Source organism: Macaca nemestrina, chromosome 5 (genome assembly GCF_043159975.1).
Source record: "Macaca nemestrina isolate mMacNem1 chromosome 5, mMacNem.hap1, whole genome shotgun sequence".
NCBI lineage: Eukaryota > Metazoa > Chordata > Mammalia > Primates > Cercopithecidae > Macaca > Macaca nemestrina.
This window is the reverse complement of record NC_092129.1, coordinates 48,428,860-48,446,968: the sequence shown is the minus strand read 5'-3', so window position 1 is coordinate 48,446,968 and position 18,109 is coordinate 48,428,860. Positions and strand designations below refer to the sequence as shown.

The 18,109-nt window shown below is 39.4% G+C and overlaps 2 protein-coding genes across 2 annotated transcripts in view; one reads left to right on the top strand and one right to left on the bottom strand.

The window, feature by feature from the left end:
* Positions 1–92: 92 nt before the first annotated feature.
* Positions 93–17,820, top strand: LOC105465756 (alpha-L-fucosidase 2). Its single transcript, XM_011714333.3, has 7 exons — positions 93–397; positions 4,399–4,586; positions 7,564–7,903; positions 9,246–9,456; positions 9,690–9,880; positions 14,276–14,384; positions 15,929–17,820. Exons 1-7 carry the CDS (start codon positions 180–182, stop codon positions 16,067–16,069), a joined length of 1,398 nt encoding a protein of 465 aa, XP_011712635.1. The 5' UTR covers positions 93–179; the 3' UTR covers positions 16,070–17,820.
* LOC105465758 (peroxisomal biogenesis factor 3) overlaps positions 5,542–18,109 on the bottom strand; it is a 55,305-nt gene continuing 42,737 nt past the window's right edge. Inside the window, exon 10 of the mRNA XM_011714337.3 lies at positions 5,542–5,827. Within this exon, the coding sequence (XP_011712639.1) occupies positions 5,686–5,827 (142 nt within the window). The 3' untranslated portion in view covers positions 5,542–5,685. The remainder of the gene's footprint in view (positions 5,828–18,109) is intronic.

Below are 18,109 nucleotides of genomic sequence, written 5' to 3'. Positions count from 1 at the left end.
GGTCATTCGGAACGCCCGGGAGAGTGGCCACTCCCGCCCCTGAGGGGGAAGGGTGGCCGGTTTCCAAGACCGGCTTGGTCAGGTGACAGCGGCGCGGCATACTCAGCAGCAGAAACGGAAGAACAGCGCTCGCGAGGCCGCGGGAGCCTGCAGAGAGGACAGCCGGCCTGCGCGGGAACATGCGGCCCCGGAAGCTCCGCGGGCTCGCGCTCCCGCTGCTGCTGTTGCTGCTGCTGCAGCCGCCGCCGAGCCCTGCCCACAGCTCGACGCGCTTCGACCCCACCTGGGAGTCCCTGGACGCCCGCCAGCTGCCCGCGTGGTTTGACCAGGCCAAGTTCGGCATCTTCATCCACTGGGGCGTGTTTTCCGTACCCAGCTTCGGTAGCGAGTGGTTCTGGTGAGTGCGCTCCTTTCTGACTCCTCTGCCACGCTTTTGTCCCCACCCGCAGACTCCAGCCACCACCCAGCGGGCCAGGTTCGCCGCCTGGTGCTGCCTGCACCCTAGTCGGTTTCACCTCCCGCTGCTTTACCTGCGTTTCGCACTTCCGGGTATCGAATATGTGGTTTCTTTCCTAAGTTCTTCTGCTGATGAACAGAGAATTTTTCTTCCGTGTGACTGTAAGAGTTTTCAGACACACTTGACTCCTCAACTTCTTCATAGTTGCGCATTTTAAGCTGTAGTTATGACACTACAACATCGAGCTACTACAGACATCCATCAGTTTGTGCAGGGGCATCCCACGAGCGGTGACTCAGGCACAATGGCCCGTGGTTGCTCTGCTGCTCCCTGCCAATTTACAGTCGTTCTGCCATGAAGTTATGGTTAAAGCATAGTCATGAGTATGTGAAACGAGTTCATTGAACACCATTGGCTACTTAATGTTAACATGTTAACCATGTGTGGCTCTAGGAACTTTTTAAAGAGGTTCTAGAATGGTACTCTTAACACAACCCAATTATCGTTTGCCGTATGAAAGGTGCTACACAAAAATCTGTGCTTTAGATTTTACTTTGAGATCTATGTGAAAATGTGCATGTAATTTCTTAAACTGTTGCACGTTTTTTCTAACTAAATGCAAAAAGTATTAAGTTCTTCAAAATATAAATATTTTGTGTGCATATATAGATACATACGCATAATATACTCTTTGTTGTTGTTTTCTGAGATGTAGTCTCACTCTGTCGCCCAGGCTGGGCTGCAGTGGTACCATCTCGGCTCACTGCAACCTTTGCTGCCCGGGTTCAAACCATTCTGGTGCCTCAGCCTCCTGAGTAGCTGGGACTACAGGCGCACACCACCATGCCTGGCTAATTTTTTTGTATTTTTTAGTAGAGACGGGGTTTCAACATGTTGGCCAGGCTGGTCTCAAACTCCTGACCTCAGGTGATCCGCGGTGGCTCATGCCTGTAATTCCAGGACTTTGGGACACATAATATATTCTTAAGTAAAATAATGGAATCATTAAACAGTCAGTATTTATTTGAATCAACTATATACTACATAAATAGTATACATCCAAATTAACATACTATATTTAGTAGACACAATACAGAGTATGAACTACAAATTATATTAACATTACATAGTATACACTGTACCATGCTCGACTGTAGGGGTAGAAAAATTACACCTCCATTCTGTTACGATCTCTGCTGGGTCCAAGAATTTAATTGACATTGTAGGATTAAATTGTGTGGGGAGGCTTAAAAAATGAATTTTAGCAAGGTCTTTACAGTATTCGACTTCTTGTCTTTGAAGCTTAGGATGTTGCCTTTCCTTCCAGTATAGAGTGCCTTTCATACTGGAATTTCATCTTCTGTCCTAAGAAGCAGCACAGAGGTCAAAGTGCTCTTCATGCACCTGCTATTTTTTGAGTTTCTTTACCTTTAATGATATGCCAGAAGAGCATATTTTAACCCTTTCATTACAAAGAGATAGACTACCTGGAACCAATAACCTTTCTTATTGTTAGGTCAGTTTATGTAAAAAACAAAAATGGGTAAGCTATGGAGAATTATTCATATACTTTAAATAATTCAACTTATAAAACAGAGACTCTTTCTTCTTATGCCAAAACATAGCTACTTCAGAAAGATGTTACAAATCTTTATTTGCATGTTTCGGGCTATAATGAATCTTGAGTTTATTTTGGAAATGTTTTAAATTAGTGTGGTACATAATTAACACACTTTCTTCCCCCTAAATTGTATCTTATATTATCATTTTGTTCAACCATGAAGATTAGGTGAAGATATATTGGTGCCAGTAGAGGATTTGATATTTGTTAACTGAGACCAGTACTATGCCAAAATAAAACAGCCAGTTTTGAGTCATTTTATTCTTTGCTATGAGTAACTTCATTTTCTACAAACAAACCCATGATTGTTTTGACCTAGAACAATAAAGATACTTCTCATACTAAACAAAATAGAGAACACATTCCTGATGATCTGGAAATGCATTAACCCTGTGGAAGATTCTTTAATCATCTGTAGTTTCCCTTTGTATCCTCTGCTCCTCACTCTCAATTTGACTTCTGGGGAATCAACAGTACAGACGAGTATGTGTGACTGTTCTAAATGTCTATTAAAAACTAAATATAAATGATGGACTCTTTACCATAAGTGCCTCTTTTCATCTCTCAGCATGAAATTCGAGTCCTGACTGTAGGGGAGAGTGCAGGTTCAAATTAGATGATGCTAGGAGAAATTCCTTATTCTTGTTCAACTTTCTGAATGTCACAGTTTCTCTTTTGCAGTTCAGTTTAAAAGGTAATGTCCGTAGTCCCAGCTACTCAGGAGGGTGAGGTGGGAGGATTGCTTGAGCCCAGGATTTCAAGGCTGTGGTGAGGTATGATCATGCCACTCCACTCCAACCTGGGTGATAGAGCAACGCCTGTCTCAACCAATCAATTAATCAATAATAAATAAATAAATAATAAAAACGCTTCAAGGATTTTAAACCCAAGTAAAAGGTGTAATGATAGGGGCTTATTATCTCACATAACAGGAAATTTAGAGGTAGCTGGTTCATTGATGAAGTCAAAGACATAGGCTCTTTCTGTCGTCCTCAGCCTGGGGACTTGTTCCTTCATGGTCACAGGATGGCAGCCAGGCACCATAACTTCACACAACCTTGGCCAAAGGCAGGAAGGCCAGTGTGTCTTTTCATTAGGAGGGAAACCATTTCCACAGTCCTCGAAGTGTGGCTTTCCCTCAAGTTCCCTTGGCCAGCGTGGATCTCACATCCCTGTCGTAGCTGTAGTGGAAGCTGGGAATTAGGTAAATATGACTTTTGGGCAGGCAAACGTGCCTGCCACATAGTATGCCCTTCAATTATGTCTTCTTCGCAGAAAGAGTCTCCTGATCATCTTGGGAAATACAGTGCTGATTATGGATTTGCTTATCCTGTAGAAGTACTCATATGAAAGAAATGGTGATAGAAAAAGCAGGAGATGGGTCGGAAATGGGGGTTGCATCTATTTCATGGGGATAGTTATTGCTGTGTTTATCTAAAATGTGTAGATGTGTTTTTCCTCATGAAGTCTTGCTTACACAGTTTAGGGTCAATATACCATTGCTTAGAATGAATGCATATAGCAAGTAATTGTTGAAGGTTGAGTCCACTTATTAAAATAACAGCATCTTCTTAATTTTACTTTTGCCTCCCTTTCTGTCCTGTGCCTCCAAAGTGTTCTCTACTACTGAATATAATAGACGCATGTTATGTTTTAAGCATGTAGTCTTCCTTTTAGAAGCCCTAGTCGCTTATGTTACAAAGGACAATGTGTAAAGACACATACTACACGTTGTGATTTAAAAGTGAAGTATTAAAAGAGAATGGGGCTGGGCATGATGACTCATGCCTGTAATCCTAACACTTCGGGAGGCTGAAGCAGGAAGATTGCTTGAGCCCAGGAGTTTAAGACCAGCCTGGGCAACATATAGAAACCACATCTCTACAAAGAAAAAAAAAAAAATAGCCAGGTGTGGTGGCACGTGCCTATGGTCCCAGCTACTCAGGAGGCTAAGGCGAGAGGATCGCTTGAGCCCAAGAGGTCGAGGTTGCAGTGAGCCATGATTCCACCACTGCATTCCAACCTGAGTGACAGAGTGAGACCCTGTCTTAAAAAAAAAGAGAGAGAATGGGTAGCTGAGTTGCCTAGAATGCTCTAGTTTATGGGCTGAGTGGATATCACAGGGAGATAGGTGGAAAATGAGAGGGGGTTTTAGTTTGCATAAGCTTTCTTTAAAGCCAAGTCAAACTAAGGGGGAAGTGAGAAAGAGAATCTGGGTCCTACTGTATCTACGTGATGGGTAAATGGTAAGGGGAGCTGGAGCAGTTCTTTTCAATGTGTGTATGTGCTGTTTATGCACTCTTTCCTTTCCTCCCCTTAGGTGGTATTGGCAAAAGGAAAAGATACCGAAGTATGTGGAATTTATGAAAGATAATTACCCTCCTAGTTTCAAATATGAAGATTTTGGACCACTATTTACGGCAAAATTTTTTAATGCCAACCAGTGGGCAGATATTTTTCAGGCCTCTGGTGCCAAATACATTGTCTTAACTTCCAAACATCATGAAGGTAAGTCAATCCAGCGTATGGAAATTGCTGACAATGGTTAAGAAATGAAAAATTATTTTTTTTGGAAGAAAAAACTAAAGCAAGGTCTAATTTTCTCTTAGGCGCAACCATAAGTGGTGACTGGCACTTGTTGATAACTAAGGGACTGCACTTTCAACCCAAATTGAGAGATGTTAGCAATACAGAAAGGATCATACCCTCCACATAACAGAGGAAAGATGGTCATATTTTGGCACATGTATTTTGAACAATATTTCCAAGATTTACGTAAAGCTGTTTGTTGAAGGGAGTGTGGGTTGCAAGTCAAAGTTCATCATTGGAATTGCACTTTCCTTCCCTTTCTCTGTAATGCATCCTGTGAATGCATCATGGGGGTTATACTGCTATAGTCTTGCATCATTACGGCACACCTGGCTGCACTTTTAGCCAACTCTTAGATGACCAAATTGTGCAAATAGTGGATGAACTGATAATGATGAAAGTGACCCAGATCACCTGGAGGGAAAAGGATTGTGGAACTGTAATGGTTCCCAGAATAATCAGAGGTGGTAGAAGAATATCTAAACCCCCACACAGCAGTCCTATTTTAATAGAATGGATTCCACCCATTACCACTGCAGTATTTGTAAGGCCAGGGAAGCATTAACAAATTGTTTTTGTTCCACTTGCTTGTTAATTCATTAGTTTCTTTCGCATGATCATCTTTGCCTTGGTATAAAAAAATTTGCACTGGAGTGGTCGCTCATGCCTGTAATCCCAAAACTTTGGGAGGCCGAGGAAGGAGTATCATTTGAGCCTAGGGGTTTGAGACCAGCCTGGGCAACATAATGAGACCCTGTCTCTACAAAAACAAATAAACAAACAAACAAACAAAACTAAAAAATTAGCATGGTGGTGTGTCTCTGTAGTCCCAGCTACTCGGGAGGCTTAGGTTGGAGGACTGCTTGAGGCTGTAGTGAGCGGAGATAGGGCCACTACACTCTAGTCTAGGTGGCAGAGCGAGATCCTGTCTCAAAAAAAAAGAAACTTTGCCTTATTGTTTTCTCCAGGGATGGGATGGGAATAGGAGAGGAGAACCAACACAAAAAATCTGGAATGATCATAGGATATTTTCCCTTTGGCCACATTCTGGTAGCTTCATGATTTTCTCCTGTAGATATTTCTCCTGCTGAGATGAATGTCTATCAAGTGTATTTGCTTGAGAACATGCTGATTTCCCGATGTCTAGGAACTTTCCCAAGCTGTATGGCACAAAACAATACATAGTGAGTTTATTTAATAAAAATTATTAATCAAACTGAGAGGAGAGATGATGTAGCCCACATTTATACATTTTCTGGGACCCATGTTGTCAGATGTTTTCATTGCTTATGGAAAATGCATACTAAGCTCAGGAAGGAGTATCGCTGTGTGAGCTTATGGTGGTGATATTCAAATGAAGACTCATGTGGTTTTAGTACTGTCTGACATTAGGGCCTGTCAAGTTGAATAATTTTGAATATGACTTTAGATATCAACACTGCTCTGAAGCTTACCATAGACATGACAGGAACAAGAGTGAGCTGTTTTTAAAAGCTTATTAAAATGAATCTAAGGCTAGGTGCAGTGGCTCACATCTATAATCCCAATACTTTGGGAGGCCAAGGAAGGAGGATTGCTTGAGGTCAGGAGTTTGAGACCAGCCTAGGCAGCAAAGTGAGACCCTGTCTCTGAAAAATTAGACAAAATTAGCTGGGCGTGGTAGAGTACACCTGTAATCCTAGCTACTGGAGATGTTGAGGTGGGAGGATCACTTGAACCCAGGAGGTTGAGGATGCAGTGAACCAAGGTCACACCACTGAACTCCAGCCTGGGTGACAGAGCCAGAACCTGTCTCCAAAAAAAAAAAAAAAAAAAAAAAAAAAAAAATCCGAAGTATGAGTCAATCTTAGACTTGTTCTAATTTATCAAGAGTAAAATGTTTCACCAAATGTACCTTATAAATGTCTATTCTTAAAAATTATTTTAGATTTTAGTGGAATAGTAACAATGTAGTTAAGTCTCTAGGCACTGATAAAATTTTTGAGGCTTTCATATTTATTATGTTTTAAGTATTTCAGTTTATATATCTCTTCTAACATTTTTATATAGAACAACCAGTAATCTAAATGCAAATTCCTGTTAAAAACGAACCACTTCTAAGTGTTTGTATAAAAGTATATATTGTTTTTCTTATCTATAAGATAAGAAAATAGTTGGTAGACTATTTGCTTTTGGGTAATTTTATTAAAGAGGAAATTCCAAGCTTATGATTTTATAGTAGGATGACATTACATGTGGTGAGTATATTTTAAATAGAACTATTGGGAAATAGTAGGGTTTTTTTTGCCCCTCTGGTTAAATAAATAATCAGGCTAAAAGAGATTTGCTATACATGGATCACCAGTGTTCTAAGAATCACACTATAATAGAATAAACAATCCTAAAACTAAGCAGTAGACTTCAAACTTTGGTTTAGAAGACACTAAGAATCTTGCAGGAGTGCATCTTAGGATCTTCATAATAAATAGTAGTAGTCATCATTTAGCATGGTACATGTATATGTTCCCATTTTAGTTGTGGGCTGCTATTGTTGATTGTTTATTTTGTGCTATACCTTGTGCTAGCAGTTGGCTGAAGACATAGCAGGGAGCACTGCAGACATGATGAGATCCCTCAAGGACCTTACAATCTAAGAGGGAAAATACTGGAAATAGATCAGACCATACAGTGATAAACCCCGAAAGTTGCTTTTAAAAACCTCAGACTCACCTTGTTTAAATTTTCACTTCTCATATAAAAGCACGATATATGCCATGAAAAACTGGCCATAAAACAGTCATTTGTAGGAGCAGGTATTTATACATCGCATGTACTATGTGATTTCTTTGGGCATTTGTGTGGGTTGAAATTTACTAAAATAGACATGCTTACAAGGGTTTTCACTATAATTTTCTAGGTTTTACCTTGTGGGGTTCAGAGTATTCATGGAACTGGAATGCCATAGATGAGGGGCCCAAGAGGGACATTGTCAAGGAACTTGAGGTAGCCATTAGGAACAGAACTGACCTGCGTTTTGGACTGTACTATTCCCTTTTTGAATGGTTTCATCCGCTCTTCCTTGAGGATGAATCCAGTTCATTCCATAAGCGGCAATTTCCAGTTTCTAAGACATTGCCAGAGCTCTACGAGTTAGTGAACAACTATCAGCCTGAGGTTCTGTGGTCGGATGGTGATGGAGGAGCGCCAGATCAATACTGGAACAGCACAGGCTTCTTGGCCTGGCTATATAATGAAAGGTGTGTATGCTATGAGATTGCTGCAGTTACCCTCCATATTCCTAATATATTTCTAACATTTTCATTCCTTCACCTCTTGAAATATTTCATTTTAAGTCATTGGTGGCATGGGGGGAGAAAATCATTTTAAATAATACGTATTAGATATATTAGTATTTACTCAACATAATCAAGGGTAAATAAATCAGGAGTAAAATACAACTCAGTGGTCTGATTTTGAGATTAGACTAAAAATCACAGGATCAGGAACTTTGAAGGTGTTAATTTTGTGGGTCCCCCCTTTTTCTTTCCTACCCTGGTCCTTTATGGCCTCTATTCTGGGACAACTCTGTTTCTTCATCACTATTTCCAATTATGTGCTTCCAAATCCCTCTGACTGCTTCTTTTTATCCTCTTACCTTTTGGTCATCATTGCTGCCCAGCCAATGTCACCCTTGTTTGTCTCCTCTTTTCCTTCATCAGCAGCATTTTCCCTTTCTCCAGTTTTTTCCTATTGCTTCCTGCTATGTTTAAGGCTGCCCTATTAGAACAGGGAGTTCTGATTAAACTCCTCCATTAGGCTTAAACTATATGGACAAAATTTGCATGTACACTAGAAAGCACTGGGTATTGTGCTATTAAGTCAGGCAACTTTCTGCTTGCACTTCCTGGGCCCACAAAGGGCACAAATACAAATATTCTGAAGAACTCTTGATACTGAAAACAGCAATGTGTCCAGGTACTCCTTCCAAGGGAAAAGATGGGGAGCCATCATTTCAATTTGTGACTCAAAACTGTCCCCTCTATGTGGTGTGGATTTCCCTCTAAAATGTGCCACGTGCTATGATAAGTAACATTGTGGGGATATTTCACATGACATCAACAGTTGAATTTTCTGAGATTTTTCAATATTAGGCACAATGGTAAGAGAAAGAGAAAGGCTAGACTACATGTATGAGATCACTGAATCATTGAAAAGTGTCTTGGGTATAAATTCAGTTTCGGCTATCATTTACAATATGGAAGGGAGCTTAAAATAATCATAATACTCTTATGAGTGCTATATGTGCTGGGTACCAGGCTAAATGTTTTACATAACTTATTTTTGTTCTAATCATAGATGAGGAAATTCATTATTCAGAGGAGTCAGGTAACTTGCTCTAGGTCTGGGAGCTAGAAAGTGACAAAGTCAGAACTCCAATCAACCCAGGTCTGTTTGACTTCAAAACCACGGGCTTTCCACTGTACTATGCCATGGTCCCTTTTCAGAATTCTATTTCAATTACAAGTCTTTTCAGTGACATTTCTTTTTGTATAAAAAGCTTATACCTTTTGTTTTAAAAAACTGTATGTTTCATTTCAGCCCAGTTCGGGACACAGTAGTCACCAATGATCGTTGGGGAGCTGGTAGCATCTGTAAGCACGGTGGCTTCTATACCTGCAGTGATCGTTATAACCCAGGACATCTTTTGCCACATAAATGGGAAAACTGCATGACAATAGACAAACTGTCCTGGGGCTATAGGAGGGAAGCTGGAATCTCTGACTATCTTACAATTGGAGAATTAGTGAAGGTACAGTAAAATGTCTGGTGACTATTAACATAATATTCTTAATAGTGTGATCATATAGGATTTATTTCTTATGTAGCTCAATGGCCTATAAATATAGGACATTGTTCTATCCTGTGTTTGTTCTTCTAGGTAGTGACTATATATACATGTATAAATATATAAATGCAACATATTAGCACATTAAATATGGAATTATTTTATTTATCTAAAAACATTTATTCTTAATTTTTTAGCAACTTGTAGAAACAGTTTCATGTGGAGGAAATCTTTTGATGAATATTGGGCCCACACTAGATGGCACCATTTCTGTAGTTTTTGAGGAGAGACTGAGGCAAATGGGGTCCTGGCTAAAAGTCAATGGAGAAGCTATTTATGAAACCCATACCTGGCGATCCCAGAATGACACTGTCACCCCAGATGTGTGGTAAGTCATTCTTGTTACCAAGTACTCTTTTATAAAGGAAGAGATTTAAAATTTATCACACATATAAAGAAGAGTAGGATAAAAAGAGAAATTGGATGAATTCTTACATATACAAAGCACTTTCCAAACTTAGCTTACTCTAATATGAAGAGAAGAGGAAGAATTTGCATGTTTTTGAACATTTATTGTTTATCGGATTAAGCTTACATCATTTCTAGGTATCTCCCAGTGGTGGACAAATTTTGGCTGAAAGTACTCAGCTTTTAGAAAAATTGTAAGCCGTTCAGACCAATGAAAAAATGCGAATGGTTAGTCTAAAACAGAGACTACTGTTTAATCAGTTCCATAAATTCTAACTTTTGCAGATGTTGCATCCCATGAAATTTGCAAACAAAGGTACCCAAAGGCAGAGAAAATGTTAGATTAAAAATGAGTCAAAATAGGGAGGGTTCTGGGAAGATGCTTCTCTCTGAGTTTGGGGAGGTTCTGTGTGTCAGTGAGTTCCTGAATCAGATTCCACAAATATGACAGTTTCTGATACGGTTTCTTAACATATATAAAATAAGAGGAGTATTAGTGAAGTTCTAAAAATTCACTTTCAGTTGCCTGATCAAATAGGAACCGAAAAATTAGACTAATTGTTCTTCAATCTACTTGACTTACGACTTAAAACATTAACCCATTGAATAAAATGAAGTAAGGCAATCTGGACAGAGCAAATAATTGTGGAGTTTTAAAATGTTGATCTGGGAGGAGCCATAATGAGAACTCAATACCAAGCTCTCATGTAACAGAGGATAGTGCAAATCTGGTTTTGGAATTTGCTTCTGTACTGACATTTGAATACGAGGGCATCTGATCTAGGACTTCACAATCATTAACCATTATTCCATTGTGTTTATTTCAATAAATAAACATAAAAGCTAAATATTTAATGTGGCTTATAAAGTTGTGAGTCTGGCTCCTACCAACTTCCCCGACGCTGAGTGTTCCTGCTCTCCCTCCTCACCGTAGGAGCCTTCTTCCCCCCAGGTTCATCATGCCCATCTTCTTGCAGTCACCTACAGACTCCCAGGTCAACCCTTTAAATCCTTCGAGAGAGTAGCCCTGGCTTGCTGTCCCTGTCCCCAAAACTACTCTTCACATAATTCTTAGTGATTTTAATTTCTATTCACAGTTCTAATTACCTGCACTTCCTGTCTTCTAGGGATCTTGTCTGCTTGACCTTTGTTACCTGTTCCTTTGCATTATCAATATACAAGGTCATATTGGTAATGCAAAGTAGAACTTCTTTCTCAACACTTCCACTTGGATGCATAGCATCTTAGACCTGTATGTCCACAGCTGAAGTCCTGAGTTTTAAAATTTTGCTGTAGACTAGCTCCACCCACGGTCTTCCCTATCTCAGTTAATGGCAGCTTTATCCTTTAGGTGGTTGTCAGGCCAAAAGCCTTGGTGTCCTTAACTTCCCTTTCTTTTATAATCATACTGTAGACTTTGCATTACCAATAACTGCACCCCTTCCATGGCTCCAGTTTGAAGCATTCTGCCGTCTACCTACGACTTCTTATATTTTGGCTCCCTCCACACAGCACTTTGGCTTCCAAAGGGATCTATAATCCAGGGATTACCCTATCTTTTAATCCTATCATCTTTTCTCTGTCTGTCTTTTTCCTTATCCAGAACAGATTCTGTGGCCCGTCACTGTAACTAATCTATTGCATATACCCAACTCCTGAACTCTCGCTCCCTCTGCCATACTCACTTGACAGAACATCAGCTTTAAATTAAGATCTACTTATTCTATGCCTGCTCCTGGACAGCTAACTGTAACTATGGAAACACACACGCACCCAGACACATACAATGTAGAATTATCTCACCTTTGGTTTTAAGGTCAACCCTTGTGTCCTGATCCCATTGCAAATCATCCACCCAAGGATTGTTATAGCAATTCTCCCCTTTCACTCAATTTCACTTGTATTTCTAGCTACCTTCCCATTTCTCTCCTTTCCTTTGTAGTAAAACATGTTGAAAGAATTTTCACTTGCTATCTCCAATTCCTTGCTACAGTTTTTCTCTTGAACCCACTCTGGTCGAGCTTCCACCCCCACACTCCAAGATTGCTCTTATCAAGGCCCACAATAACCTCTGCCTTTCCAATTCCAGTAATGAGTCCCCAGTGCTCATTTTCTTAACTTACTGGCAGCGTCTGCCTCAGTTGATCACTGTCTCTCCTGGTGTTCATTGTACCTGTTGGCTCTTCCTTGTTAGTTCCTCTCCTGATTTCATCTCATTTTTCCAACCTCTAAATCTTGAAGTGCCCTGAGGTTTAGTCTTCAGATTTCTATTCTTCTCTTTTCTTTTTTTTTTGAGGGCACTGGCGTGATCTTGGCTCACTGCAACCTCTGTCTCCCAGGTTCAAGCTATTCTCCTGCCTCAGCCTCCCGAGTAGCTGGGATTACAAGTGCCTGCCACCATGCCTGGCTAATTTTTTTGTAATTTTATTAGAGATAGGATTTCACCATGTTTGGCCAGGCTGGTCTCGAACTCCTGGACCTCAGGTGATCTACTTTCCTCAGCCTCCCAAAGTGCTGGGATTACAGGCATGAGCCACCGCGTTTATCTTAATGTCCCAGGTGATCTTATCCATTTTCATGGCTTTAAATGCCATATTGATGACCTCCACATTTCTATTTCCAGTGCAGACCTCTTTCTGAACTCCAGCCTCATTAAGTTCCTACTCAATATTTCCACTTGGATGCATAGCATCTTAGACCTGTACATCCAAAACTGAAGTCCTCAGTTTTCAAATTTTGCTATCAACTAGCTCCACCCATGGTCTTTCCCATCTCAGTTAACAGTAGCTTCATCCTTTAGGTGGTTGTCAGGCCCAAAACCTTGAAACCCTTAGTTTCCCTTTCTTTTATAGTCACAGGCAACTCATTAGCAGATCATCCTCTATCTTTGAAATATATTCAGAATCTGACCACTTCTCATCCTCTCTGTGGCAACCCTCATCCTTTTAGTTTCCATTGTCTTGTCCCTGTCTGGATTATTTCAGTAGCTTCTTAACAGGTCTCTATTTCTACCCTTTAACCTATTCACCACAAAGCAATTAGAGTATACTTTTAAATAATAATGCCACTCCCATGCTCACATTTCTCCAATGGCTTCCAGTCTCAGAGAGAAGGCCAGGTCCCATAGATGCTTTACAAGGGCCTACAAAATCTGGCTCCTTATCGCCTCTTTGATCTTATCTGCCATCACCCTCCTCCACTTCCTCTCCTTCAGCCACTCTGCCTTCCTTGCTATTGCATCAACAGGCAGAGCACACTTGCACTGGGGCTCCTGCACTTGACATTCTGTCTGAAGGCTTTCTCCAGACTCTCCTGTGGCACTCCTATGGCGCTCCCATGGTTCTCTTCCATGCCACCTCTAAGAGGTCTTCCCTGACTATTCTACTTAAAATAACACTCCCAGGCCCCTCCTTTCCTACCTAGCATGCCCTGTTCTTCTTACCTGGTTTGTTTTCTCCATAGCATTTAATCAACACCTGACATATTTGTTCATTCTAATTTCTCCCACTGGAATGTAAGCCCCATGAGGACAAGGACTTTGTTCAATGCTGTATATTGCTCTAAAACAAGTGTCTAGCATTTTAAGATTTCAATAAGTATTTGTTGAGTAGTTGAATAAATGAATGAATTCCATTTTTTTTTTTTTTGTCTACAGCCTACTTCCCTTACCTTCTTCTTTGTTCCCATTCATCCTCCTTTAAGTCTCAGATTAAATGTCACGTTCTTGGTGAGGCTTCTTTCTGATGTTCTAATCTAAAGAGATCCTTTTGTTACAATCTCTCAATTTCCTTTTCTTTCATAGTGCTTATCAGAACTCACACTTTCATATTATTTGTGTGATTATTTAGTGTTTGCCTTCCCCACTCTAGTCTAAGCTCCGTAAGAACTATGTGTGTTTTGTTTTTTATTGTAACCCTAACACTGAGCACAGTACTAGGCACAGAATTGACACATGCGTATCTTGTCTTGTTGAATGAATGGATATAAAAATTTGAGTAACACATGAAAAGCCATGAAGCTCTTGCATCCTGCCCCCTTAGCTCATCTGCCTCCCCTTTTCAGATCCATGAGAGCAGTCTGATGAAGAGGAATGCTATCTCAGCAAAATCTTTGTCTTCCAAGAACTTCCTTTTGGTCTTGGGGGAGGAAGGTGCTTTTTTATACCAACATGGGGCTATTTTTCCCTCCCTTCTATTAATGGCGACACTGTGGAAGTATCTCTGTAAAAAACTTCCAGATCGTTCCTGATCCATAAATAATGAGAAACATGGGATGTAACTTGTTACTACGCTTTTTATCTTTTTCTTTTAACCAGGTACACATTCAAGCCTAAAGAAAAATTGGTATATGCCATTTTTCTTAAATGGCCCACATCAGGACAGCTGTTCCTTGGCCAGCCCAAAGCTATTCTGGGGGCAACAGAGGTAAGAGGGAACTTTATCTTGTTCCTTTAAATTGCTGATTAGAACATCTTGATGCAAACATAACTTTTAACTTTAAGGGGAGCCTTATATCTGTTTCTCTTATACCTCATAAAAGTAATTATAAATGAGCTCCAGCCAAGCAGTGAGGCTCACACTGTAATTCCAGCACTTTGGGAAGCTGAGGCAGGAGGATGTCTTGAGGCCAGAAGTTTGAGACTAACCTGGGCAACATAGCAAGACCCCTCTTTACAAAATTTTTTTTAAAAGCTAGCTGGGCATGGTGGCACGCACCTGTAGTCCTAGTTACTCAGGAGGCTCAGGCAGGAGGATTGCTTGAACCCAGTAAGCCAAGACTACAGTGAGCTATCAGTGTACCACTTCAGCCTGTCTCTGAAAAAATAAAATAAAATAAAATAAAATAAAATAAAATAAAATGAATTTCACCAATGACAGTGTTTGGTCAAAATCTTTGAAACTTTTTGTTTCCCAGAAAACTAAGCTGATAAAGCAGCTACAGTATCTCTATGCATATCACTGTAAAATAGACATTATTCTTTACAGTCATTCTATGTTGTTCAAGTTCATTGCATGCATACAAAATGATTCTTCTCATAAAATTAGAATTCGGATGCTTTCCCTGACACCCCACCCCAGAACGTATCTGAATACAAGATGTCATGACTCTATTATTTTATGTTTATAAAACATTTTGGAGAAAGTTAGAGATTAATCTAACTGTTGTAACTACCACATCTGGCATTGAGTTCATTCTGATATATTTTATAACCTTTTTTTTTTAAATTAATTATCCCTTTGGAGGTGAATTGTCCATATGGCTCTCCTTGCATCACCTTTCTGCATTTCATTTCTAATATGTGTGGTTGATGAGGCAGAAAGAAGATGAGTTCAAATCTAATGTTTAATTACAGCTTAGTAGACCAGGTATGACACTGATTATATTTTTATTTTATCTATGTTCTTTTTGGTGCCAATTAACATCATTATTTAAAAGCTCCTGGGTTTTGTTTTCATATTGATCCACCTAAGAAGCAAAGGTTTTGGTTCAAAATAACCCTAGAATATGTAGAGAACTTATTTGAATTTGCTTAGTATAGTAAGACTAAGGTTATAAAATAATTACAGTAATAATTGATCAAATATATGTATTATTGATTAGTGGAGGTTATTAGAAAATCTGGGGAACACTGAGTAGATACTTGGGCAGACTCTTGTTTCAGAACCATTTTCTGCTCCTGATCCTCTCTTTAGCATTTTCTCCACTCTGACACTCCATTCAGCCTTGAAAATTCTCCTTCCCCAACCCCTGCACACTTTTATTTCCCTCTTGAGAGTAAAACAGAAGCAAGAATATAGAGGCAAGATACATATACTTAATTGGATGAAGAGTGATTGTGAATCACTAAAGGTAAAAATGAATCTCGTCTATATATTTTTTTGAACTACTAATGAGTCCTTCCCAATAGAAAGTGGGTGAGATAAAGAGATAAATTTGGAAACATTTGCATGTATGTTTTTAATTTCAGGTGAAACTACTGGGCCATGGACAGCCACTTAACTGGATTTCTTTGGAGCAGAATGGCATTATGGTAGAACTGCCGCAGCTAACCATTCGTCAGATGCCATGTAAATGGGGCTGGGCTCTAGCACTAACTAATGTGATCTAAAGTGCAGCAGAGTGGCTGATGCTGCAAGTTACGTCTAAGACTAGGAACTATCGGGTGTCTATAATTATAGCATATGGAGAAAGCAAATGTAAAATTGGATAAGAAAATTATTTTGGCAATTCAGCTCTTTCCCTTTTTCCCACTAAATTTTTTCTTAAATTACCATTTTAACTCTCCAGTGCACTTTGCCATTAAAGTCTCTTCACATTGATTTGTTTCCATGTGTGACTCAGAGGTGCGAATTTTTTCACGTTAGAGTAGCAAGGAATTGGTGGTATTATGGACTGAACTGAAAATTTTATGTTGAAACCATATCCCCCAACATGACTATATAGTTATGTATCACTTAACGATGGGGATATTTTCTGGGAAATGCATTGCTAGTCAATTTTTTTTTTTAATGCCAACATCATAGAATATATTTACAAAATCCTAGATGGCATAGCCTACTACACACCTAATGTGTATGGTATAGACTATTGCTCCTAGGCTACATATTCAGCATGTTACTGAATACTGTAGGCAATAGTAACACAGTGGTATTTGTGTATCTAAACATACGGAAACATAGAAAAGGTACAGTAAATATACTGTAAAATAAATGGTGCACCTATACAGGGCACTTACTGTGAATGGAGCTTACAGGACTGGAAGTTGCTCTGGGTGAGTTAGTGAGTGAATGGCGAGTGAATGTGAAGGCCTAGGACATTATTGAACACTACAGACTTTATAAATACTGTATGCTTAGGCTACGCTACATTTATAAAAATGTTTTTCTTTCTTCAATTACAAATTAACATAAGCTTACTGTAACTTTACAAAGTTTTAAATTTTTAAAACCTTTTTGGCTCTTTTGTAATAACTTAGCTTAAAACATAAACTCATTGTGCAAATGTACAAAAATATTTTCTTTCTTTATATTCTTATTCTATAAGCTTTTTTTCTATTTTTAAAATTTTTAACGTTTTACTTTTACAGAAACACACACATTAGCCTAGGCCTACATGGGGTCAGGATCATCAATGTCACTGTCTTCCATCTCCACATCTTGTCCTGCTTAGAAGGTTTTCAGGGGCAATCATACCCATGGAGCTGTCATCTCCTATAACAATGCCTTCTTCTGAAAAACTTCCTGAAGGACCTGCCTTATGCTGTTTCACATTTTTTTTTTTTTAAGTAGAAATACACTCTAAAATAATGACAAAACATATAGCATAGCAATACATAAACCAGTAACCTAGCTGTTTATTATCAAGTATTATATACCTTACAGCATTTTATATGCTAGATTTTTATACGACTGGCAGCACAGGTTTGTTTACACCAGCATCACCATAAACAATGTGATTAACGTGTTGTGCTACCTTATGATGGCTATGATGTCACTAGGTGATAGGAGTTTTTAGCTCCATTATAATCTTATGGCACCACCAATATATATGCAGTCCATTATTGACTGAAAAGTTGTTATGTGGTACATGGCTATATTTTGAAATAGGGCCTTTAAAGAGTAACTAAGGTTAAGTGAGGTCATAAAGGTAGGGCCCTCAAGCCAATAGGACTGATGTCCTTACAAGAAGGGGAAGACACACCAGGGATACAAGTGCACAGAAGAAAGGCTGTATAAAGACAGTGAGAAGGTGCCATCTGCAAGTCAAGGAGAGAAGTCTTTGAAGAAACCACATCTGCTGATACCTTGGACTTTCAGCCTCCACCACTGTGACAAAATAAATTTCTGTTGTTTAACCTGAGTAGAGGTTGTGTTTTCTATTCCCATTTGCTGCAATGTATGTTTACCAAAGGCTGTTTGAGTTTGTGACGGTAGTGGGTCAAATAGTGTTCCCCATTAATTTATGTCCACCTGGAACCTCAGAATGTATTCTCACTTGGAAATCATGTCTTTGCAGATGTAATAGGTAAGTATTGAGATAAGCTCATATTGGATATGGGTAGGTTCTAAATCCAATGACAGTATCCTTATAAATGACAGAAAAGGACACAGAGACAGAAAAAGGCCATGTGACAACTAGGCAGAGATTG